This window comes from Hippocampus zosterae, chromosome 2 (assembly GCF_025434085.1).
Source record: "Hippocampus zosterae strain Florida chromosome 2, ASM2543408v3, whole genome shotgun sequence".
NCBI lineage: Eukaryota > Metazoa > Chordata > Actinopteri > Syngnathiformes > Syngnathidae > Hippocampus > Hippocampus zosterae.
This window is the reverse complement of record NC_067452.1, coordinates 9110815-9136658: the sequence shown is the minus strand read 5'-3', so window position 1 is coordinate 9136658 and position 25844 is coordinate 9110815. Positions and strand designations below refer to the sequence as shown.

The 25844-nt window shown below is 42.2% G+C and overlaps 1 protein-coding gene and 1 long non-coding RNA gene across 5 annotated transcripts in view; both read right to left on the bottom strand.

Annotated features, from left to right (window-relative positions):
- xirp2a (xin actin binding repeat containing 2a) overlaps positions 1-25844 on the bottom strand; it is a 68159-nt gene that overhangs the window by 14367 nt on the left and 27948 nt on the right. For 3 of the 4 annotated variants that reach the window (XM_052052140.1, XM_052052121.1, XM_052052111.1), the window contains 5 exons: positions 10856-11001; positions 3776-3913; positions 756-842; positions 540-606; positions 149-252 (listed from right to left, as the gene is read on the bottom strand). In XM_052052140.1, the coding sequence (XP_051908100.1) occupies positions 149-252; positions 540-606; positions 756-842; positions 3776-3913; positions 10856-10909 (450 nt within the window). In that variant the 5' untranslated portion in view covers positions 10910-11001. Of the gene's footprint in view, positions 1-148; positions 253-539; positions 607-755; positions 843-3775; positions 3914-10855; positions 11002-16381; positions 16894-25844 lie in introns of those variants that run through there. The other variant, XM_052052131.1, reaches the window with a different exon arrangement.
- Positions 6451-7084, bottom strand: LOC127592678 (uncharacterized). The gene is made up of 2 exons (XR_007960174.1): positions 6924-7084; positions 6451-6604 (listed from the first exon to the last, which is right to left on the bottom strand). It is a non-coding gene; the product is annotated as an uncharacterized LOC127592678 (long non-coding RNA).

The following is a 25844-nucleotide window of genomic DNA, read 5'->3' as shown; positions in this document are numbered from 1 at the left end:
CAATCTATTCACAATGGGATTACATGTCAAGTCTCTTTTCACTTTTCTCTTGATGAGGTTGGAATTCACAACGTATCATTTCACGTAGACTCATTCTCTACTTATACGTCATCAAACCACAGCCGATTTTGATAGACTCCATCATTACCTTTATTTCACTGGCTGGTGTGGCTTCCTCTATGTTTTTTTCATATTGCTGCTTCAAAGACTGCGTGGAAACCTTTGGTAGGTCCTCTACTCCGGCAATCTTAACTGAATTAGACACAAAAAGATGGTTGCCTCATTATGCCCTTTACCGTGGAGTAGAAAATTAAATAAATAATTTCATTAAAAAAACAGGTACTTCTCCTTTTCTGGAACCATGCAGCTGCAATTCTTCAATTTCTTATTTCGAATACTTTACCATCCATACATTGCCTCTTTGATTTATTTTTTGCTATGCATTGAATAGACAATTGTCTGAATGGCTAGTATATGTTATTATTACTATACAGGGTATGAAACATACATGTAATGTAGAAGGCACATGAACAAGTAACCTGAGTCATTGTAATTTCCATGACTGGCGGCCACATTGTTATGGTGCACACTTTCCTCATGGATCACCTGAAAAAAGAAGGCAAATCATTAGTATGCGCTATCACACACGTTTTTGATTCGTGCCATCGGAAGTGCTTAGTATGGTTGTATTATTCAGTACGTGTCATGGAGCAGAAAGTCCAGGACCTTTTGGGTGTGACATGCGGCATAAGTACCTCTTGCTGATTTTGAAACATGCTTGTGGAAGGGCCGGCTTCTCTGACACTGCTTCTCACAGTCACCTCGGAGGAAGAGGACACCTCCTTCAAATCAAGAAAAATACACTGAATCCCTCTTCAGTGGACACTTGATTTGGTACAATCGAGTGACATCCAGTAAAAGAGATGTGGCATGTAGCATGCATTCAGATTTTTGCAGTGATATGATAGCCGAGTAACACTTAACTTTAGTTTTCACTTAACTTATTTGTTATTATGCTTGTAGCTTGCACTGAGGTCGAATTAAAGTTTGCCATACTGACACATCAGTCTTTTATTTTCTCTTGGGATGCAATTACTGTACAATTTTCCAACACTGCAAACTATAATAACTGTACTGTGTTGTATTATCCTAATCTTTTAATTTTGATGAAATTCACTCTTATAAAACCTAAGTCATATCATACATAGTTGCAGAAAACTGAAATAGCGCAAAAGTAATTTTGCTAACGCTTAATATGAGCCCCTCATGGTCTGTAGATATATTGTTATCGCTGCACAGCAGAGTGTGAATTACACTCAGTGATTTTTCTATTTGAAATGTACAGAAAATGCATTTGCCAATCCTTTCAAATGAAAGGCAAGTGAGCAAGTGGTGGAGCATTTGGATATGTCTCCTTTGCAGTTCACACGAAAGAAGCAGCATCCTCTCCTGAAACCACTTATGTCAGGATTACATATTTTTGAATGTTCAACAAGCTTTAAAACATGGCATAGATCCTTGATAAAACATCTGTGAAGGGAATCTGACTGGAAAGTGCGTTCTGTTGAGGCATGAGAGCATTGAGGCGATGAAACAGACCCAGACATTTCTCGCACACACCTCACTGTAAATTTTAGCACTCACCGAGGTCTTTCACGCTCAGTGCATCCACTTGGCTTTCCGTCTCAATGAACAGATGGGGAGAGTGAATGGAGGGCCAGATTTGACCTTGCTTTGTTGGGGTCGAGCAGAAGCAGATGTAACATGCTCTGGCATTTGCTTTATGCATATGAGTTAAGAATTAATGATGACCTATTTGATTGACAAATGAAAATAGCATTGTGCCACATTCGTGCCTGCGGGAAAACTTTTTTTTTTTTTATCAGGGACAAGCCACTTTTACTACCTGTACTGTACTTACAAATGTAATGTGAGGCCTAAACAAATTAATCGGGAAAAGGGTGAAGTTAAGTGTAATAAATGCTAACGTAGATGACGGCGGGCGAGTAGCCACACGTGTTCCGCTGAAGTGCACAGTACTGCTGATTCAATTCACTTACACAAATATCCGTTAAATAAGGCTTTGCTCCAAAAGTGGTGACGGATTTAATGGCGTGGTAGATGAAACGTTGGAAGCAGGCAATACCAGGAAAACACCCAGACCAAGAGGAGAACAAGGGAACCATCTTGCAAACCAGGGCCAACAACAGAACGATCTTTCCACTTGTCTTCCTGGATAATGTTCACCGACTTGACAAGAATATGAAGATGCTTCTACTGCTGGAGACGTTTCTGTCAGAAGCATTTATCATTGTTGATTAAATTGCCTCAAGTGCTAATGCTAGCGAATGTACACTGGAGAACAAGTGCCTTGCGTTTTCGCGTACAGGTTATTTTAATCATATAAAACTGACTGCCTCTGCCAGTGTGTTTTTAAACGGTACGTTACTATGGCGACAAAATGAACAACAATACAATCAACTGCTATTATACAGGGGTGCCCATTATGTTGATCGCGATCGACCGGTAGATCACAAGCGGTGTAGAGGAGAAAAAAAACAAACAACCATTTGTGTGTCTTTGTGTATGTTAGTAATATATTTTTTGAGTGTTAATGTACACTGCACCCTAATCATCCTATCAGTCCAATTTTCACAAAAATTATGAAAAAAATAAAATAAAATAAAACGGTACGTGTGAGCTACGACAGTTATCAGGCTGCAAATGTGTGTTGCATGCCTCCGTGTCAGGCTGTTGCTCATCATGTCGTGCGTGTGTACATGAATGTGCGTTCGAGGTAACGGTCGCGAGAGGTTGGTTGATCGAAAAGTCGATCTTCGGTCCAAAAAGTTTGGGCACCGCTGTATAGTACAGGCTCAACAATATATGTGTTTGTATTGAAGTGTTTTGGTATGAGGCGTTCGGTTTGGTACTGGACTGTGCACAGGTGAATTCCAGGTTTTGCATTACTGTATTGCATTGGCTAATGAGAAGAGGAAGTGAGCCGACACTGTTGAGGTGAGCTCAGGTATGTTTGCGACAATACTAAAATTATGCTAACACTCGTCAAAAGCCCCCGCACCCCCACGCCCCTACCACCAGCACCACCACCATGCGTGAGTTTGCTACATTGTTACAAAAAACAAATAACACTTTTGTGCAAATAGAGCAGACTTGCATTCAAGCACCCTCTCTGTAGAAATTCATCTCAAGCCAAAGCATAAGTGGGGACATTGTAACTCATAGCAGATCTGCATGTACCGCAGACAATGTAGACAAGTTAATCTTTCTAGCAACATATATGATGAAGGTAGAGCACAAGTCAACAGGGTTACATGCTGGACTTGTGAAAAGTTTTGTTAATGTATTTTTATAATTCTTTTTTATAAATCAAATGTGTGTTTGTTTTTTTTGGGGGGGGGGTATTTTATTTATTGAAAGTTTATTTTATAACTACTGTGAACATGCACCACTCTGTTCCGATATTCTTTTTTTTCAATTAATATTATGTTACAAGTAAATGTTTAGTTTAAAAATAATCAACACAAGCAATTTTAGGTTTTCCATTTTGCTCCTACACTGGATCGAAAATTTATCGAAGCAAGGTACATATCGAACCAGGATTTTTGCGTATTGTTAAACCGCAACTCTAAAGCTGTATCACTTGTTTCACAAGTCAGTCTGAATACAAAGAAATATGAAAAGAGTAGACTGCACGCTCTTGGGTTCAGCAACAATGGCAATGACAACAACGCAATCGTGTTCTCATTCTCACCTGCACAGATCTCTGCTGAAAATGGAACTGGGTGCTGCTGGACTGGGAAGATGATGAGGCAAACTCCTGGTTTTCAAACTGTTTCTTCACACTGGCCAGGCCGCCAGGCAGTGAGAAGGCTTCAGACTCCTCCATCACCTGGTAAAACAAAATCTGTCCATCAATGGAATGAATAGAGAAATCAAATGCAAAAATTCACGAGATTTACAAAGCCAAATTCAACATCCAAATGGATGTTATGTGCAATTTTTTTTTTTTTAGTTTGAATTTGATGTCTCCAACACATTCCATATAAGCTGTTATAGGGTCATGTTTACCACTTAGTTACCTCACCTTTCCTTTTAGCAAGACTCAATAAACATTTGGGAACTGAGGACAGTAATTGTTGAAGCTTTGGAGGTGGAATTCCTTGCCATTGTTGCTTAATGTACAACTTCAGTTGCTCAGTAGTTCGGATTCTCCTTTGTCGTATCTTCCGCTAGTTAATTTCTCCAGCACACATTATCTTTTAATCAGTGGCAAATTTGATCTTTCTAAAAAGGCCCTGGGGCAACTTTTGTCATGATTTGGCACGCTATAAATGAAATTTAATTGATTTGGGTTGCGTGTTCCAAAAAAGCTGGGGCAGGAGGATATTTACCATGTCACATGACTTCCTTTTGACAGGATTCAAAAGGTGTTTGGGTATATGTTGCTCCAAATTCTGGATGTGGCTTTTAGCATTATCGGTGCCGTTACAGATGTGCATATTACCCACTAAGGGCTGATGACAACCCGGGATTCGTCTTTGGCCCCAGATCCATGATTTCCCAAAACAATTGGAAATATGGCCTCGTCAGACAACAGAACACTTTTTCACTGTGTGTCAGTCCATCTCAGATGAGCTCGGTGCCAGAGAAGCTGGCGACATTTCTGGGTGTTGTTGACGGATGGCTTTCGCTTTGCCTGGTAGAGTTTTAACTTGCATTTTTATATGCAGCGAAGAACTATAAACTGACAGTGGTTTTCTAAACTTGAACATACATAGCAATATCTATTACACAATGATGCCAGTTTTCAATGCGGTGCAGCCTGAGAATTTGAAGGTCACTGGCATTCAATGTTGGTGTTTGATTTTTCCTGCTTCCATGCAGACATTTCTCCAGACTTTATGAATCTTTTGACGATATTATGGACCATAGATGATGAAATCCCTACATTACTTGCAATTGTACATTGAGAAACCTTGTTCTTAAACTGCTGGTCTTGTCATGTTCTGCTCGGAGCGATCGTTATCGCTTCGGGCAGAACGTGACAGGTCTATTTGCTCACGAAGTTGATCCAAAATTAGTGAGCCCCATCCTTGCTCGTGAAGAACTCCAATTAATTCCTCAACTTTCCCAGTCATTTGTTGCCCTTGTCCCAACATGTTGCAGGGGTCAAATTCCAAAATGAAAGAATTTTGAAAAACAAAAGAAAAACATAGTGCTCATTAGGTTGAACATGAATTTTCTTTGAGTGTATTGAATTGATTTTTGGTGGAAAAGGATTTGCAAGTCATTTTATGCTGTTTTTAATTAGTTTTACACAACATCGCAATTTAAATGGAATTGGGGTTGGTAATACATAATAGCAATGACTATGATAGCATTATGCAAATGACTTTACATGCATCAATCAGCAAGGTTGATGTTGATTTAAACTGTAACATTGGAGACAAAGTTGTTCCTTTGGAGGGCTCGAAGGGATGTATGAAAGGAATATAAAATCCAGTTAGGCAGTTGGGTGAATTAAGCATGGTCCTTGCAGCTATTCCAACAGTTTTTCACTTTTACCATATTAGACATTCCAAAAAGCTTGGCCATGCCACAACACAGAAGGACAGGTACATAAGGTAAGGAAATTCATATTACAACACGAAAGCTTGTCAGTGATTTGTAGTAGGCTTTGAAAGACTGTGTTTGTTGAGGATTCAGAACACGAAAGCCTGATTCATTTGCGAAGTAGTGACAACAAACTGGATGAGAAGTACTTTCCAAATAAGACATTAGGTGCGTCTAGCTCTGGTGAAATGGCAAAAAGTAATAACTTTTTCTTAGCTGAGGTTGTTGTTGTGTCTGCATAGATGTGTGAGTGTTGCTGCTCTATACACAAAGAGTCCAATGTAATTTGCAAGTGAGAGCAAAAATCAATAAATTAAAAAAAACACTGTTATGAATGATTGACTCAAATAAATCATCTATATTACACAAAAGCAATCGTTTAACATCGATAAGCTTTGATAGTTGCTTGTATTTCCTTTGAGTCACTATCTTAGCTGGCATATGTCACTATCGAATGATGACCACTTGTGGCACATTTTATTTCCAGGAACAATAAAAACAACTTACATTGTTAACAAAAAAAAAAGAAAAAGAAACATATGTTCATGTTTTCACATCCACCACTGTTGTTAAACAGTATATGTTGAAGTGGACTGACAGGCCTCAATGGAATAAGGCCTTCTTTTGATGAAGAGACAGTTGCAATCCTAGCTTGAACGAATGTGATTAAAGCATTGCAATTACCTCAATACAGTATCATACACTGAACTCAATATGCTACACCAGTTGTGTCAAAAATACGTCCCGCGGTCCCCAAGGAGGTTCAATTAGGCCCGCAGGATCATTTGGAAGTGCAAAAAAATGCATAAAAGACACGGAATGTATATTTTGAATAAGGTGAAATTCATGAAATATCCGCTAGGGGACACACTGTTTTGATCAGAGTAGAAGACAACGGCAGTCTCAATGTGTTACTGAGACAGACCCAACACATCAGACGCTATCAAGGACATGTGAATACTTTATTCTTTACATATTTAATGTAAAGAAATGTAAAAATGTCTCCTTAGTTTGTAAGGTGTAGGCAGGGATTAAATTTAGATTTTATATGCACATGTGTAAATGGTTAAAAATTCCTTTCTTTATAAATCTCATTTAATCTTAAAATGCATTACTATATTTTCAATACTAATTGTTAAAATTCTGTGCCTTTGTACAATCATTGGGACCAGTTGCAATGCTTACATGTGAATGATAAAAGTAAGTTGCACATTTGTCTAAGGAAATGTAAGGTGCTTCATGAAACGTTTTGTAAAAGATATTTTCATTATATTTCGACATTTTACTCATGTTCTTGTGCTTCTTTAGACCAAAACAAAATAAAGACATGTTATTTTGGTTATTCATAGCAGAGTATGGTATAATTTTAATGGTCCGGCCCACTTGACATCAACCGAGGCCGTATGTGGCCCACAATATGAAATGAATTTGACACCCACAACAATGTTTACTAGTTTTAGCCATCAGAGTTTTACCTGCACGGTTTCCAACTAAAGGTTTGTTTAGAAAAACAAAGTGAAAACATCTCTTTCCTGTGTTGTGAGTCTTGGCTCAGTGCAAAGAGAACGGGGGCAGCATAGTGTCAAGTAGAAGTACAATTTTTTGTACTGTTGTGGTGGCTAATGGAGATACTCGGTGGAAGAAAGCATTGTGTTATAAAACATATTTTAGTCGTTACTCAGCTATGTACATTTGCATGTTTAATGCTGCTTTTTGGCAACCACAGAGTGTGTTGCAATGTATCCCAGATTGGCTAATCGTGCTGTATTTGGTTGTATGATAGATGGGGCACTCTTCAGTTCCTGAGGCACCTCGTCACATTTGTCTGAATATGCTGGCGACAGCTGCCTAAGGCGGGGGGGAAAAAGAAGAGTCCATGCAGATTTTGTATGGCAGCTCGGACTTGGCTCTCAGCTGTCACTGCTGTCACAAGGGGCCTGACACTGAGCATTAAGTGAGGTCAGGGAGGTTGTGGTGCCGCAGCACTGGCTATTATAGCCATGAAGTGCACGAAAATGATCCAGTGCATCCTGCTTGAAACTGTGCTTGCCGTGCTTCCATACTACTATTTTGTGATGCAGGGAGAGACAACATGGCACAATTTTGGAACCCTGCACAGAAAAATGATGGCCGGATCGATCTTTGCAAAATGTGTTCTCTGCAATTTGAAATGGACGAGAAAGGCGCTAAAAGCACATCCTTTCTGAAGATAAATGGAGATAAAAATTGAGCTCTTAAAAGGCTCCCCGCGAAGACCTCTCACCAAGCAATTGCGATAAGAGAACAGCGAATGCTTTGTAACAGTTCTGTTTGTAAAAAGTACTCTGAATAGAAATGTTCAATAAAAATACTGTACTTGGTTATTGTTATTTTTACATCACATTAGAGGGCATGTACATCCCCCAATTCCAATGAAATTGGAACGACGGTTAAAAAAACAAACAAAAATAGAACACATTGATCTACAAATACTTTTCAACCTATATTCAATGTACATACTACAAGACATTTAATTTTCACATTGGTGATGTTATTGTTTTTTATTTAGTCATTTTAAATTTGATGCCAACAGCCGGTTCAAAAAAAAACTAAAATGTGACTTGGGCATGTCTACCTCATTGTTACATCACCTCGCCTTTTAATAACACTCAATCAGCGTTTAGTAACTGAAGACACTAATTGTTGAAGGTACATCTGAGGAATGAGGAATGAGGAATGCTTTGCCAGTTGCATAACAGTTTCTGTTGTCATATTTTGCGTTTCATAAAGGAACACAGATTTTAAATGGTATCCAGTCTGGACTGCTGGCAGGCCAGTCAGGTAGTCGCACTCTTTTACTCTTAAGCCACGGTATTTTAAGACTGTAGCTTGACGTCGTCATGCTGAAATTAGCAGAGGTGTGTGATTGGAAACGACCTTGCTTGGATAGCAACATATGTTGTTCCAAAACCTGTTTGTACCTCTCAGGATTAGTGGCACCTTTACAGATGTGCCTGTTAACAGTTTCCACAGGCATAAACACACCCACATCACACAGACTGGCTTTGAAACTTGGGGCTGATAACAATACGGATGGTCCTTTTCCACTTTGGCTCAGAGGAAAATTCCATGACAGCCACGATTTAAAAAAAATATGAAATGTGGACATTTTTTTTTTAGTGTGCATTTCTGAAGTGTTCCCGAGTCTATGTCGCAGCATTCTTGAGATAATTATTCCTGTGTGATGTTTTTAGTACAGTGCCTGCATGAGGGATTGACAGACATTTCTCCTTATTCTCATAGCATGAATGATGAAATCCTGAAATTTGAATTTTTTGCCACGCACTTGTTCACAAAGCGGTGAACCTCGCCCCATCCTTGCTTGTGAACAACAAGGCCTCTCGGAATGCGTCTTTTATGCAGATGTTTTTTGAGCATTCCTCAACCTTCCCAGTCTTTTGTGGCCCCTGTTCCAGCTTTTTTTGAATGTGCTGCAGACATCAAATTCAAAAGGAGAGAATATTTGCAATTAAAAAAAATATATATACCGTATATATATATATATATCAGTTTGAACTTTAACTGCCTTTTTTTCTCTCTTTCTCCTTTCTTCTTTCTACATACATTCTTGCTGCTGGAGGCTGTAAATTTCCCCATTGTGGGACGAATAAAGGATATCTTATCTTATCTTATCTTATTGTCTTTGCACTGTATTTGATGGAATAAATAAGTTGATGTGGATTTGCAAATCATTGTATTGTTTTCATTTCCATTTTACTCTACCTTCTAACTTCACTGGAGTTAGTTTTTGTCTGTGTATGCATCATTCAAAGAGATTCCATATAAGATTTGTTGTGAGACAAACTGTAGTAAGTATATCATAATTTCAGAACATGAAATGTCTTGTCTCACTGGTGTACTTTATACAAAGTCCGTTTAATAAAACAATCAAAAGTGATTCTCAGTATGTTGCAATGCAAGACTGCAAAATGTAACCACAATAAATAAAAAACATTTCATTAAATAACTACAGCTGAACTAATTTCACACTCAATTGAACACGATTATTGTGTATACAAAACAAAACGACCAGTCAAAAAGCTCATTTGAGATTTACATTTTTTTGGGGTGGATTTTTTTTTCAATACCACGATCTTGGTTAATGTAAAATCTCTTCACTGTTTTTATTTTTGTTTCGTATCGACATCCAAAACTAAATTGTTGGTATTCATCCATTAAAGAGAAAAAAACACAGTGCTCACTGAAATAACTGACAAATGTAATGAAGAAAAGAAATTTGAAAACTCGGCATAGACCCGTACTTTTTTTGTCGCTGTTCTTGGGTGATTAATCTGTGTGTTTCAATCGCTGATGAGGGACCTATGACCTGCAGCTGAGACTGTGCTAAGCATCCTATTTCATTCTTTAAAACTTCCTTCTTCATTCCTTGACATATTCAAAACACCCTGTGCCGGATGCAGCTCAAGCACATGAGAGTCTCCTCTCTGTACAGTTCTTTCTTTGTACACATACAGTAACACAAACAATTACTGCTCACAAATTAAATTAAAAAGTAAAAACTACAGCAACGGTGGTTATTGAAATAACATGATTGGAACTTTTCAAAATGCATCCTGAGATAAGCAAACGCTCATCTCCTTTGGACAGATGAGAAAAAGCTGGAGCTTTTTGACATGTCCACTTAGCTCTATCAGACACAACAAAGAAGCATGCAGAAAAGACATTTTAAATACCGTGAAACTAGGAGGAGACTTGGTGATATTCTGGGGATGATTTGCTATGGTGCGTGTCTTGGATCCTTCACCTCGAGATATCTTTTTGATCGACGTGCCAGCCGTGAGCCGTGTGGCCAGTTGGTGGGAGTTGTCTCGTCTTTTCATGTTTGCACTTGCTTCGTGGCTGTAAGACCATGTTGTTGTGTGTTGTTCATTACCTAACTAACCCACTTTTCATGAATTGTTTTGCCTCAAGAATCGGCCCTCTTTAAAAAAAATAATAAAATCGAGAGCTGTGCTTTGTGTGCTACTTGAAGGGAGGCGTTTATTTGTTGGCCCAGCATCAACAAGAGTGGAGGCCACTGTTTGAGAATCTACAATACTTTAATTGAGCCTGACGCTACAAATGTATGATGTAAGCAGTGTTAGTCAGCTTCTGCAGATCTCTAGCTAGCAACACAGCATGCCCTGTCCTAAATACTGCATGTACTGCGTGGTCTTACCGCTGCAGAGGAGGAGCAGGTACTTTCTTTGTGCGACACTGCAGCCTGATACATGGCCAGACGATCTTTTAGTGACACAGACTCGGCGGTTTCACGGTCATCAGCGTCTGGATACCGACTCCCCTGGATGGGTTGTTCCTCTGCAGCTATATGCATACACAAACAAGAAGATATCAAAATCAGAATCATCATTATTGTCCAAGTATGTAGGACACACAAGGAATTTGTTTCTGGTAGTACAGACCACACTTGTATCATCAATAACAAGTAACTACGATAAACCAGGACATGACAAACAGGTATGGAAAGACATTCTGTAATGTTAGGGTACCGTTGTGCAGTAGTAACACCCAATGACAGCTGTGAGACATGTGCAAAGTATCAAGCAGAGTGAAAGTGATCAGTGGTAGAATACAATACTGTAACAGTTGGTGCAGATTATCATTGCACACCATTTTAAAGTGACCAGTAGCAATATTTGTAGAAAAAGTTGAGGTGTGCAGTTGTACAGATGTCCTTGAGCACTTTAAAGTGTCTGATGCTGTGGAATAGAGATCAGTGACAATGGTTGAACTAAGTACAGAGCTGATGCTACAATGATTATTGCAGTAATGCTGTTGCACAGGGGTGTGCAAAAACGCAACGAGCCACTGTACAGGTAGATTTGGGTCACCGTTTTGGGAGTTAGCTTCTTGAGCAATGGTTCTTAACCTTGTTAGAGGTACCAAACACAACCAGTTTACATGCACATCACTGAACCCTTCATTAGTGAAAAAAAATGTTTAATGATTTTTTTACAATTTCAAGACATTAAAAACACATTCATTAAAAACGAAAAAAGTAAATAAAATTTAAATACCTACGAGTTTTTTGTGTTTGTTTTTTTAAATTTAATTTTATGGCAGAGGCTCTGTCGAAATCCTAAGACCGATTCACCCAACCCCTCGGGTTCGATCGAACCCAGGTTGAGAACCACTAGTCCAGAGGGAAGAAGCTGTTTGAATATTTGTTTGACCTTCTGAGATGTGAATAAATGTTATCATTGTTGGGCTCTAACAGAAGACAATATTGAAGTTATTCGGAATTCTTTCCTTCTTACTGATGTTGATTCATTATACACAGATCTGTAACAAATCCATCAATAATCACACACTACTTTATGATTCCTCATTTTGCTCAATGCACCCCCATGGACTGCCAATTAGAGGAGACCATTGATTCTGCATTTGACTTTTCTGCGCTACAAAGCTTCATTAAGCAACAGAGAACGCTGCACCGTGTCTCCGCGCACACCCACACTGGACCTTTTAGCACTTTACGCGTTCAGTCTCTCGTGGCAACAATGTGGTGGGATGAAAGAAAAACCTACATGAAAATGATTTTCTCTCATTATCGGCACAGGCTGCAACCTTTGGTCATGCTGAAATCCTACGCCTTGTTCTCTTGTCATCAGATGCTCACACGGAGTATTTGCTGCACATGCACTGGATGTGCACTGATGGCGAAAGTCATTAGAAGTTTTTGTGGAGAGTTACAGCACCTGCTTCTTTAAAACCTATTGCAGGATAATAAAGAGCCTGTCGCTGCTCCGATATTTGCTCGCTTTTAATGCTCGCTGTTTCAGCTTGGCTGTGTAGCTTCTCTCTAAACATTTCAAGTGAAGTAGTGCAATATGTATATACTGGACGGTGTGTGCAGTGTGGTCTAAATACAACAATCAGGCTTTGAGCTCAGTTTGCATCATGAATACACAGTCAGTCACATCTTCCTTCCTTCCTTACTCCCTTTATTCGTTCAATTACCGTAATCTGAATTTGAATGGCCACAACACTGAATTATTGTTTGGAGGAAACAGACACCAAGACTTAGAGGTCACTTTCTACAGAGTGCAATCAAGTTAGGAGTGTATGTCTAAGAACTGTAAACTTCTGAAGGGAATGTACAGTAGTATGCACATGTAGAATACATGATGTAAAGATCACATCAGATCGGATCCACTCCCACACGTCATCTTTTTTTTTTCCTGGGCAGCCTCATTCACTTATGGATCTCATGAGGAAATGTGTTCTTAAGTGTTTATATGCACTTTAAAAGGAAGTTTGCACAAAATAATTGTTTGTTGTGTTGCTTGATTCAAGGTGTAGCGAGGCCAATGAAAAATCTTCAGCCACTCATCCCCCGTGTTGGTAAATGTATGACCTTGGAAAGTGCAATGACTTGAGAGCTGGATCTATTCTGTAAAGTTTCATGTCCCATTCTCAGAATTTCCTACCATGGTGATGACCCATTGAAAAAGTGTGGGTTGCATCAGGTGTAAAAGCTGTGCCAAATGTATCACGTGAATGACTTGCTGTGGTGACCCCTCAAAGGGTGAAGTTATTCTTACTGAAGGTTGGCAGTAAATCTCATCACAATAGGTAGTTTTTAGCCCCTTCTGGAGCAAAAATAAAAACAACTTGACCCAACATTCTGGGCCAAATCCTCAACCAAATGTGCTGGGGATAAATAACCCAGTGTTAGCTCTGTCCTTTTCACCGGGTTAATTATTTCACCCAATTAGGATGATTTTTGAAGGTAAGGCAAGGCAGCTTTACTTATATTGCATATTTCATGCACAAGTTCAACTTCACACAAGTAAAGAAACAAAACATTAAAAAATTTATGCTAGAACAGTGAGCGACAAAGTAGGGGGGGAAAACAGACATTGACAAAATTTAATCACATTAACAGAAACGTTTCAAAATATTTAAAACAATGTAAAAGTAAAGACAAAAATAGGTTTCTAAAACTAAGGGCCAACTAAGGGACACTTGACGGACCCCCACGTCACATTCAAAACTTCCAATGGTCAGAAAGTAACTCCTTTCCTTCAAGTATGCCCTGAACCATTTTAGGACTGTTCCATTTAATCCCACCCAAGTTTTCAACCTTTTCAACTGTATATTATGATCATATACTGCACTGAGATCCAATAAGACAAGACCCGACAGCTTCCTTGCGACAATGCTCAAACTTATATCATTTAGTACCGTAATAAAAACTGTCTCTGTTCTGTGATGAGGTTGGAAGCCCGGTTGGAATGTATCAAAAAGTCTGATTGAGTGAATTTGCTGAGTTGATTAAAAACAAAACTGTTGGGTAAAAAGGGAAGGTTTGAGATGGGTCAGGAGCAAACAAGGAGAAATCCAGAGAGAAGAAGACAGAAGGAGAAATCTCATTTATAAATGGCCTTATAGAGGCTAATTTGGGGTTTTTTGGACGCTTGCCTAACTGAAGTGAGCAGTAGTTGATTATTTGCTGTAATTTGGTTTCAACAGATCAGATCATCTGTTTGGAAAAAGTCAGATGATATTGAGTCAAAACAGCGAGCTGTACTTGACGCACACAGTTGTTGCACTGCACTCATAAAAGAGGCGCTGCTGTGTCTCTTTATATTGCCAAACACATTTTATCACTAAGCTATTCCACATGTTGTCGTTCAACAGTCTTAGTCTATTTAATGAATGTGTGTAATATGTAGTCTTTCTGGACTGCCATGAATTTGAGTGAAAATGCCATGTAGCTTTGACAGCTGGCAGCGCTGAGCTGCATTGGCAATGTGTAGAAGAAGGGTCTTCCACTCTGCTTTTTAATTTTTTATTTATTTAACATTCCCCCTGGCATATTGAGATTTTTTTGTACCATGAAAAGTACGTAGAAAAATATTTCATGGACAAATAAAGGTAAGACCAAATGCAACAAACAACAACAATGTATTTGACCTCATGAAATATTTGGTTTTGTTTTTCCTTGCTATCACAATGTTGAACATTGTGAAATTGATTGAAGCATGATTAAAAGTTTTGAAAATAAATGCTTCATCCATCCATTATCGGAGCCACATATTTTATTTTATGTTTACTATTTGGTCAAGCGCTTTGTGACAGCGTGTATTGTATTGTATTGTATTGTATTGTATTGTATTGTATTGTATTGTATTGTATTGTATTGTATTGTATTGTATTGTATAAACACAATTATTCTGTGCGGTCTTTGGAGGACCAACACAGAAATAACTCTTGACAGGGAACAGGTTCCTCATCGAATTTAGAATGTGACTTTGAGTGGTATTAATGACTATGGTTCAACACCACCCGATTAAAAACATGCTATCCTCATGACACCAGTTTCAGCTTTCTGTTATGTGTGGCATGTTAGTGTATGGTGAGTAATAGGCAGCCAGTGGGATCTGAAAATAAACAGGTTTTTACCGAGTCCATCTGATAAATATAATTCAGACAACCTACACCTGAGGCCTTCTTGAAACCTCACACCGGCATGATGACAGAAGCATAAGCATATAGCGGTTTCATTTGTCACCAGAGATGAATGTTCACGTCATGGTCTGGAGCCGTCACAGAGCCAGAGTCCCCGCTGGTTGATGCATGACGGCAGTGACAACAGCCTCTTTCAAAGGTATGTTGTCTGCAAAATTGCCATAGCTCAAAGGTGAGCAAGCCAGACTCAGGCTAAGAAAATAAACCAGGCCTTTTTATATACCGCCTGTTACCGCAGCATCATGTTCTCCTGCGCCTAGAAAGATTTAGGAAAGGAAGGGGAGGAGTACTTACAGGCCTGCGCTGTGTGAAGGTTATGTAAAAGGACTCTCACTCTATCTCAATAATTATGAGCATTCACTAATGTATGTGCTCTCGGTGCCAGCAATATCTGCATCTGCATTGTTTGTAGGCGCCATATTTACATCTGCTAATGTTATCTTTTCATCACTTTCATTTTATTGCCAGTGTTACACGACAACTGTGTACATTTATGTCCAACTCTGGATAAAATGCAGAAAGTCAGTGGCCTCCCTGACTCTGTCGCGCTCCCGCTGAAGTGAGACAGAGACAAACGAGTCATTTCAGCGATACATGGCAAAGCAGAGTATGCGGCCTGGGTTAAACATGGCCGTGTCATAGCTTCGTCTCGGCCCGCTTCTGACACCGCATGCCTTAAGCGAGCCAATCTTGTAATATGCACCAAAGTCTTTGGTTGGCGAGGGTTGACAGGAGCACCCTAAATGAGCGAGTCAAATTGAAATGTCAGCCACAGAGGGTGATTTTCTCCTCACAGATGAAAGCAAAACAGGCGCAATAATTGAGTTGTCAAATCTATCAGAGTGAGTTCTTTACATGTGGACCGGATTGCCCTGAAGTGCTTCCTTGTGCTCAGCTTAGCACTTTGTTTCTCATTCGCCACACTCTCAGAATACTCCCGATGAGCATGTCGCAAGCAATGCTCGCTGAGAGAAAACAGAAAGTCTTTCCTTGCGGAGTCACTGAAATACCACATTATGGTCCTTTTGGAGCTTACAGCACAGCAACGTCATTTCACAAGCTCTGCTCCTCAGCCCCCAGCCATTAAAACAATTCATTAGAAGCAGAAGAATTATTTTCTCTCTACTTGTGTTTTGGCTGCTTGAGCGTACATGCACTTGTTGAACGAGGCTTGCCCTTTGAATGCCCCTAATTGACAATGACTGCTTACCTTCTGCCTAGGACACACGAAACAAATGATGTCAATCGAATCCCCCTGAAGAGAAAAAGGCCTGGCAACTCCAGAAAGGAATACTTAGGAAAAGAAGAAGTTGAGTCCGGGATAGAGACCTGCAGTAAAGCTTGGAGTCCAGCTCCAGCAGTGTGCTCCTCAGCAGTGAGGCCCTGGCATGCAGTGACAGCTGATATTATTTTAGAATCCCCCTTCGTAAAAAATAGGATGGACTTACAGGAGAGGATTGGTGCAATCGCCTTGGCCTTTTTTTAGATTTGAGTATCGAGGTACCCGGCATGCCCTTTAACTTATGTCACAGCAGTGTTATGGAAGCTGACATTACAGGGGGTAAAGGAAAATACGATAATAATTGGACTGTGTATTCACCATCTGCAGCATGAGGTTACTTGTTCTCAGTCTAATGAGCTCCAGAACTTTGCACTCAGTACTCGCTATAACGGCTTGCTTTGATTTAAAAACAAACTGTCTTCTGCGCAAGGCTTTTTTTGTTTGTTTTTTTAAATGGGGAACTACATTCAACAATTACACATTTTGACTTTGTGCTATCCACTGCATAAATGCTGGTATTCATTCAATAAATTGGGTTTCAATTTTCCTTTTCATTTTACCACATCTTACTACCATAAATAAATCACATTGCAAGATTTCAATTAAAACTTTCTTTTTCTATTCAGATAGGTTGTGCAGACAATGTATGTATGTTCTTTCAACATTTTCATGTGAAAACTGCCCGTAATGAGGCCAAGAATAAAATCTAGGAACAAATCCTCCTCAATTTTAAATTAAGTCAGGTACTCATAATCATAATGGTTGTGGTCAAAAGAAATGCCTCAAGATTTTTACAATTTTGCTGAAAGTAGGAAATTCATTTGCAGTACCAACACATACAAACATTCCATTCTGGCATTCACTTCCAGAATTTTTGAGCCATTGTAGTTACGGTTTCCCTTCGAACTGTGAAATGTGTGCAACCATATGAATTGAATTTAATTGAAGACAACTTTATTGTCAAATGTGCTGTATGTATGTGTAACATACAGCACAGATGAAATTTCTTCCCTCTCAACAGAAAACAAGAGGAGCCACTGCGGGTGTCCGTGCCACCATCAAAAGAACAGTTAACAAAAAATGACAAAATAATACAAGACAACACATGAGACGCAGACAACTGTGCGGTCTTAACCACTTTCCTGCATACACTTTGTTGTCTGAAGCAGTTAGCAATGAAAGAGGAGCGAATCAAAGTGTCCTTTTCACCAGTGGATCAAAAAAGTCATACTGCAATGTGCACACGTCTGCTACAAGCTAAGCTTGAAAGCAACAAGAAGCTGTAGCATCCATTAACGAAAAAGACAGATTGGCTCTCTTCACCTGTCCCATGTAAATCTGCTTAAATTCCAAGCCACGACTCCTAGTTCCAAATACTCCTTTATGTTGAACCACCTCCACATTTCACACACACAGCAAGCAACAGATAGATGGATAACTAGTTTTGACATCAGAAGTCAAGAATAATGGATTGTTTAAACATTGCAATAATTACATTATACTGTAAATTCCGGAATACAAGCCGCCACTTTTCTTCCACACTTTCAACACTGCGGCGTGTAATATGAAGCGGCTTTAAAAAAATGTTGTTCCATCGCGGGAAAAACAGACCAATAAAATGAATGTGTAGTTCACTAAGGTCCAATGAGATTGTATGACTAATCACAACTTCCGCTCTTTTGCCGTAGCGCGGAAAAATGTGTTACCTGGCAACAGTCGACCAATAAAATGAGTGAGTAGTACACCGGGGTCCAATGAAATTGTATGATTACCGGTAATCACAACTTCCTTATTTCAGTCTTTCTTCTAACCCTAATCAACATGGAGAATACCAGACGAAAAGCATATGATTAGCTTTTAAACTGAAAGCGATCACTCTGGGAGTTAAAGAAGGAAATCAAGCTACTGCCCGTAATCTTGGCATAGATGAGTCGATGGTGCGAAGGTGGAGGCTCCGGCAGGAAGAACTGAGCCAGTGTAAAAAGACAACCAAAGCTTTTCGAGGTTTTAAAGGTGGGCCATCATGGTGTTATAGATTCATGAACCGGAAAAGCTTGTCTATTTGGGCACGCACGACGTTGTGTCAGCAGCTCTCTCCCAATTACGAGGATAAACTTGCTTCGGTCCGCACATTCACACTTCACACAAACAAAGATCGCGGAGAATTCCATCAGCCCAGATGAAATAATAAATATGGACGAAGACCCCCTGACATTTGATTTGCCTCTCACTCGGACTGTAATTAAAAAAGGTGACTCCTCCGTCATACTGAAAAAGAGCGGCCACGAGAGAACACATTTTACCTGTGTTTTGAGCCACGCAGCATCGGGCCTAAAGCTGCCAACGATGATCATTTTTAAGCGGCTGGCTATAGAAATAATTTCATTTATCTTTTCCCATTTATATGATTTGCATTATTCTATTTAAAGCCGAGTGGGCTGCAGTATTTCTCCCCATAATTACGCAAAAGCACATCAAGATGGCCTCTTATTTTGTGTTTCAGCGTAATTTCGTTGTGCAAATGCATTTATCATGCTCATAAAATTATGGATATTATTTTAACCTGAAGAAATGTTGCGTTTTTTTTCCGCGGGGGTTAAACCCCGCCTACTCATTGGCCAGCGGTTTATAGTACGGTGCGGCACATAAAATTGATTTTTCTTCATAAATCTGAGCATGCGGCTCTTAATCAGGTGCGGTCTGTAGCCCGGAAATTACGGTATATGAACATTTTAAATTTTGGTTCAGACTTTAGAAAGCATCACGGAAGTTGATATGCTTGAATTGCTTAGGCAGGCCACATAAAATGATGTGGTGGGCCAGATCTGGCCCCCGGTCCTTGACGTTGACACCTGTAGAATAAAAAGTTGTTTTTTTTAAAAAAACACATTGTATCTAGTAGCAAACTTAATTTTCTTGTCTAAAAAAAAAAAAGCTAAATTGAATAAAAGTCAAAGTAAAACCTCGAGACTCCACCGTGGAAGCGTTCTGATAAATGATGAATATTTTATGCTATGTATCAATATACTTTTAATATTAGGCTAGTCCTCTTGGCCTCACAGACACGAACATATATATAAAAATTTTAAAATCCTCGTCTCACCCCCACTCGGGTGGTGTCCATCCCTCAAATCAGCTCGGGTCCTCTACCACAGGCCAGGAAGCTTGAGGGTTCTGCGCAGTATCCTTGCTGTTCCCAGCACTGCACATTTCTGGACTGAGATGTCCGATGTTGTTCCCGGGATCTGTTGCAGCCACTCATCTAGTTTGGGGGTCATTGCCCCGAGTGCTCCGACCACCACAGGCACGACTGTCACCTTCCAGGCTCTCTCCAGCTCCTCTCTGAGCCCTTGGTATTTCTCGAGTTTCTCGTGTTCCTTCTTCCTGATGTTTCCATCACTTGGGACCGCTACATCCACTACAACGGCTTTCTTCTGCCCTTTATCTGTAATCACGATATCTGGTTGGTTCCCCATTACCATCTTGTCAGTCTGGATCTGGAAGTCCCACAAGATTTTCGCTCTGTCATTCTCCACCACCTTCTAGGTGTTTCCCATTTTGACCTTGGGGTTTCCAGTCCATACTCTGCACAGATGTTTCGCTAGACTATGCCAGCCACCTGGTTATGGCGTTCCATGTAGGCTTTCCCTGCCAGCATCTTAAACCCTGCAGTTATGTGTTGGAACGTCTCAGGTGCCTCTGCACAACCTACACCTTGTCAGTCTATCCAGCCGCTTATATGTACTGTATATAGCTAGATGGATAGCCAGATAGATAGCTAGATAAACAAACAAACCAATGTCTGAGAAGCAGCGCGACGTAAACAGAGTTCTTCCTTTATTCCTGCTGTGAACAAACACTGGCCTACAGCATAAGCGAGGATCCTTTCATAAACCACTGTCCACAACTCAAAGTCTTTCGTTCATTCTTTCTGGCACTGTAACCTTCCCGCAAAACAAGATTGAATCAATTTCACATGAATTATTCAGGACTGTTTTCTCTATTATTAGCCGTGATCACTGGTGTTTACTGACTTGAGCCCACCCCATGAGCTCTTGTTGGCAGCCCATTGACCACAGAAAAGTGCGCTTATTGGCCCTGAGGAGTGGCCAATAAGCGCCACTCCTCGGTTGATAATCCCACTGAAATTGCACATGGATTTCCTGTTGCTAAAGTGGATAGTAAACACACTCCCATAGAATACCTAATGGAAGCCAACTGTATACTAACTACCATCCATCCATCCATCCATCCATCCATCCATCCATCCATCCATCCATCCATCATCTACCGCTTATCCGGGGCCGGGTCGCGGGGGCAACAGCTCTAGCAGGGAAGCCCAGACTTCCCTCTCCCTAGCTACTTCTTCCAGCTCTCCCCGGGGGATCCCGAGTCGTTCCCAGGCAAACTGGGTGACATAGTCTCTCCAGCGTGTCCTGGGTCTTCCTCGGGGTCTCCTCCCGGTGGGACATGACCGGAACACCTCACCGGGGAGGCGCTCAGGAGGCATCCGAATCAGATGCCCAAGCCACCTCATCTGGCTCCTCTCGATGTGGAGGAGAAGAGGCTCGACTCTGAGCCCCTCCCGGATGACTGAGCTTCTCACCTTAAGGGAGAGCCCGGACACCCTGCGGAGAAAACTCATTTCAGCCGCTTGTATCCGGGATCTCGTTCTTTCGGTCGTGACCCGTAGCTCGTGACCATAGGTGAGGGTTGGGACGTAGATCGACCGGTAAATTGAGAGCTTCGCCCTTTGGCTCAGCTCCTTCTTCACCACGACAGACCGATACAACGTCCGCATCACAGCAGACGCTGCACCGATCCGCCTGTCGATCTCCCACTCCCTCCTACCCCCACTCGTGAACAAGACCCCAAGATACTTGAACTCCTCCACTTGGGGTAAGATCTCCTCCCCGACCCGGAGGGGGCACTCCACCCTTTTCTGACTGAGGACCATGGTTTCAGATTTGGAGGTGCTGGTTTTCATCCCAACCGCTTCACACTCGCCTGCGAAACGCTCCAGTGAGAGTTGGAGGGCCCCGCTTGAAGGAGCCAACAGCACCACATCATCTGCAAAAAGCAGGGATGTGATACTGAGGCCCCCAAAACGGACCCCCTCAACGCTTCGGCTGCGCCTAGAAATTCTGTCCATAAAGGTTATGAACAGAATCGGCGACAAAGGGCAGCCTTGGCGGAGTCCTACCCCCACTGGAAACGATTCTGACTTACTGCCGGCAATGCGAACCAAACTCTGACATCGGTGGTATAGTGACCGACCAGCCCGTATCAGGGGGTTCGGTACCCCATACCCACGAAGCACCCCCCACAGAACTCCCCGAGGGACACGGTCAAACGCCTTCTCCAAGTCCACAAAACACATGTAGACTGGTTGGGCGAATTCCCACATACCCTCAAGGACCCTGCTCAGGGTATAGAGCTGGTCCACTGTTCCACGGCCGGGACGAAAACCACACTGCTCCTCCTCAATCTGAGGCTCAACTTCCTGACGGACCCTCCTCTCCAGCACCCCTGAATAGAGCTTACCAGGGAGGCTGAGGAGTGTGATCCCTCTGTAGTTGGAACACACCCTCCGGTCCCCCTTTTTAAAAAGAGGGACTACCACCCCGGTCTGCCAATCCAGAGGCACTCTCCCTGTTGACCACGCGATGTTGCAGAGGCGTGTCAACCAGGACAGCCCCACAACATCCAGAGCCTTGAGGAACTCCGGGCGGATCTCATCCACCCCTGGGGCCTTGCCACCGAGGAGCTTTTTAACCACATCGGTGACTTCAACCACAGAGATAGGAGAGCGTACCTCAGAGTCCCCAGGCTCTGCTTCCTCCAAGGAAGGCGTGTTGGTGGAGTTGAGGAGGTCTTCGAAGTACTCTGCCCACCGGTTCACAACGTCCCGAGTCGAAGTCAGCATCGCCCCATCCCCACTGTACACAGTGTTAGTGGTGCACTGCTTCCCCCTCCTGAGACGTCGGATGGTGGACCAGAATTTCCTCGAAGCCATCCGGAAGTCGGCTTCCATGGCCTCACCGAACTCTTCCCACGCTCGGGTTTTTGCCTCGGCGACCACCGAAGCCGCGGCCCGCTTGGCCAGTCGATACCCGTCAGCTGCCTCTGGGGTCCCACAGGCCATAAAGGCTCGATAGGACTCCTTCTTCAGCTTGACAGCATCCCTTACTGCTGGTGTCCACCAGCGAGTACGAGGGTTGCCGCCACGACAGGCACCAACCACCTTACGGCCACAACTCAGATTGGCCGCCTCAACAATAGAGGCACGGAACATGGTCCACTCGGACTCAATGTCCCCCGTCTCCCCCGGAACATGGGAAAAGCTCTGTCGTAGGTGGGAGTTGAAACTCCTTCTGACAGGGGATTCCGCCAGACGCTCCCAACAAACCCTCACTATACGTTTGGGTCTGCCAGGACGGACCGGCATCTTCCCCCACCATCGGAGCCTACTCACCACCAGGTGGTGATCAGTTGACAGCTCCGCCCCTCTCTTCACCCGAGTGTCCAGAACATGCGGCCGCAAATCCGATGATACAACTACAAAGTCGATCATCGAACTGCGGCCTAGGGTGTCCTGGTGCCAAGTGCACATATGGACACCCTTATGTTTGAACAAGGTGTTCGTTATGGACATTCCGTGACGAGCACAGAAGTCCAATAACAAAACACCACTCGGGTTTTGATCGGGGGGGCCATTCCTCCCAATCACGCCCCTCCAGGTATCACTGTCATTGCCCACGTGAGCATTGAAGTCCCCCAGCAGAACAATGGAGTCCCCAGCAGGAGTACTCTCCAGCACACCCTCCAAGGACTCCAAAAAGGGTGGGTATGCTGAGCTGCTGTTTGGTGCATATGCACAAACAACAGTCAGGACCCGTACACCCACCCGAAGGCGGAGGGAGGCAACCCTCTCGTCTACCGGTGTGAACCCCAATGTACAGGCACTGAGCCCGGGGGCAATGAGTATGCCCACACCTGCTCTGCGCCTCTCACCGTGAGCAACTCCAGAGTGGAAAAGAGTCCAACCCCTCTCGAGAGAACTGGTACCAGAACCCAGGCTGTGTGTGGAGGCAAGTCCGACTATATCCAGTCGGAAATTCTCTGCCTCACACACCAGCTCGGGCTCCTTCCCTGCCAGAGAGGTGACATTCCATGTCCCAAGAGCTAGCTTCTGCAGCCGAGGATCGGACCGCCAGGGTCCCCGCCTTTGGCTGCCGCCCAGCTCACATTGCACCCGACCCCTTTGGCCCCCCTCATGGGTGGTGAGCCCATGGGAAGGGGGACCCACGTTGCCTCTTCGGGCTGTGCCCGGCCGGGCCCCATGGGTGTAAGCCCGGCCACCAGGCGCCTGCCAACGAGCCCCACCTCCAGGCCTGGCTCCAGAGGGGGGCCCCGGTGACCCGCGTCCGGGCAAGGGAAACCTAGATCCATTTATTTTTATCATCATTGGGGTCTTTTGAGCCGTGCTTTGTCTGGCCCCTCACCTAGAACCTGTTTGCCATGGGTGACCCTGCCAGGGGCATAAAGCCCCAGACAACTTAGCTTCTAGGATCATTGGGACACACAAACCCCTCCACCACGGTAAGGTGACGACTCGCGGAGGGGTATATACTAACTACCCAAAGTGAAAATAAATAATAGCTTATTTTTTTCTTTTTTCTTTTTTCTTTTTTTCTACACAGAGGACACATTTGTGTTTGTACCTGTTTATGAGTGACAAACAAGTTACAAGTTCAAAATTAATGATACCTCAAAATTGAAGCCCCACCACCACCTACCAACAAGGATTGTACAATTTAGAAACCTAACAAAAGTTTCCAGTTGTAAAGTTAGATGTGTAAGATTTCACTCGAGCTCATTTCATCCATCCAATCGGTTTCTATGCCGCTTCTCCTCATTGAAGTCGTGGATGAGGTCGCGCCTTAGCTCAGCTGACAGGTTGGGAACACCCTGGGCTGGTATATTTTGTGAGTGATTAATTTCTATTTTGACATGACACTATTAATTAAAATATGTGATCACATTTTATAACAGCATCCACCCTCGTGTGTTTTATATTTATCAAGGCTGTAAACTCTGAACAGTAAGTAAGGGTGGGGATCAATTAAAAAAAAATCTAATTAATTACAGGCTTTGTAATTAATCTAGATTAATCACATAATAGTATTTGTCCTCAAAGGAAAACATGTGTACAACTGAATTAAATAATAACTGAACAGAACAAAAGTTAACGTGCTATTTAAGGGCATACACCCCCCCCCCCCCCAAGACATTTTGGCCTTTAAATGTTTGCTGAATGGCAGTTCGAAAATTGGATTTCATGATCTGTAGCACATGTTCTATTCTTATATTTCCTACCACTATTGGTCTACAGGCCCCGGCAAGTGAATTTGTCCGTTGTTGATGTGCTAGGCATTGGATCGAGTTTGGCTTGGTTCACACTCTGACTCAGACTGCTCGTGCAAACGGCTCCAGCGGTTTCTGGGCTCGCTGCCGCATTGTCTATGTTTAGATGGTGTCGGCCGCAGAGCCACCTATTTGGCATGCTTCCATAATGGCGACATTGGTGGCAGCAATGTTCGCATCAAAAGCAATGCATGGACATTGACAATTATTCACAAGTTGCTGAGAGGTTTACTTTTTTGCTCACATTGCACCATCGGCTATTAAAGAACATTTGAAAAAAATAGTTTTTTTTTTTCTGTGAAAGGTTATTTACCGGTCTCTCATTGTGACAGTAATGTGTTGTGTATTCAACACAATCTGCAGGCTTCCTGCGGTTTTCATGACATCCACACGCATTAATATGCTGACACTTTAATAAATGACAACTAGACATTACCAAGTACTATGGTCTTATACAGTGCGAGTTGTTTACAGCCTCTTAGAGCCGTGTGGTTGTAAAGTCTGCTTGCCTCTTCTCTTGATCCCGTGTTGGTCTCGTGAGGTTTTCTAAGGTTTTGCAAGACGCCATACATGGTAGCGGTTTGAACTTGAAAGTTTTGTGCAACTTGTGGTGTATTTTTCCCAAACCTTTGGTGATATTCCCAACTGTTACGACCTCGAGGGCATTCAACTTTTGAGCAGACTCTAAAAACTGAGTTGTGAATTAACTGGGCCATCACACACACACACACACACACACACACACAACTCGTAGCACTGTGAAAGTTAGGTGAACACCCCACTATCACACTTAGCTGAAAACAAAATAGGGGCAACTTTAGTGTTGCTATCGCAGTCTAAAAGCAAAGAATCAAAAAGACACAGTTATCTTCCAAGAGCCAAGGTTTCTTATTAAAAATGTTCGAGCCAGACAGTCTTATCTGGCAAGAATAATCAAGTACTTCCAAGCAGCCGTTTTCCATGT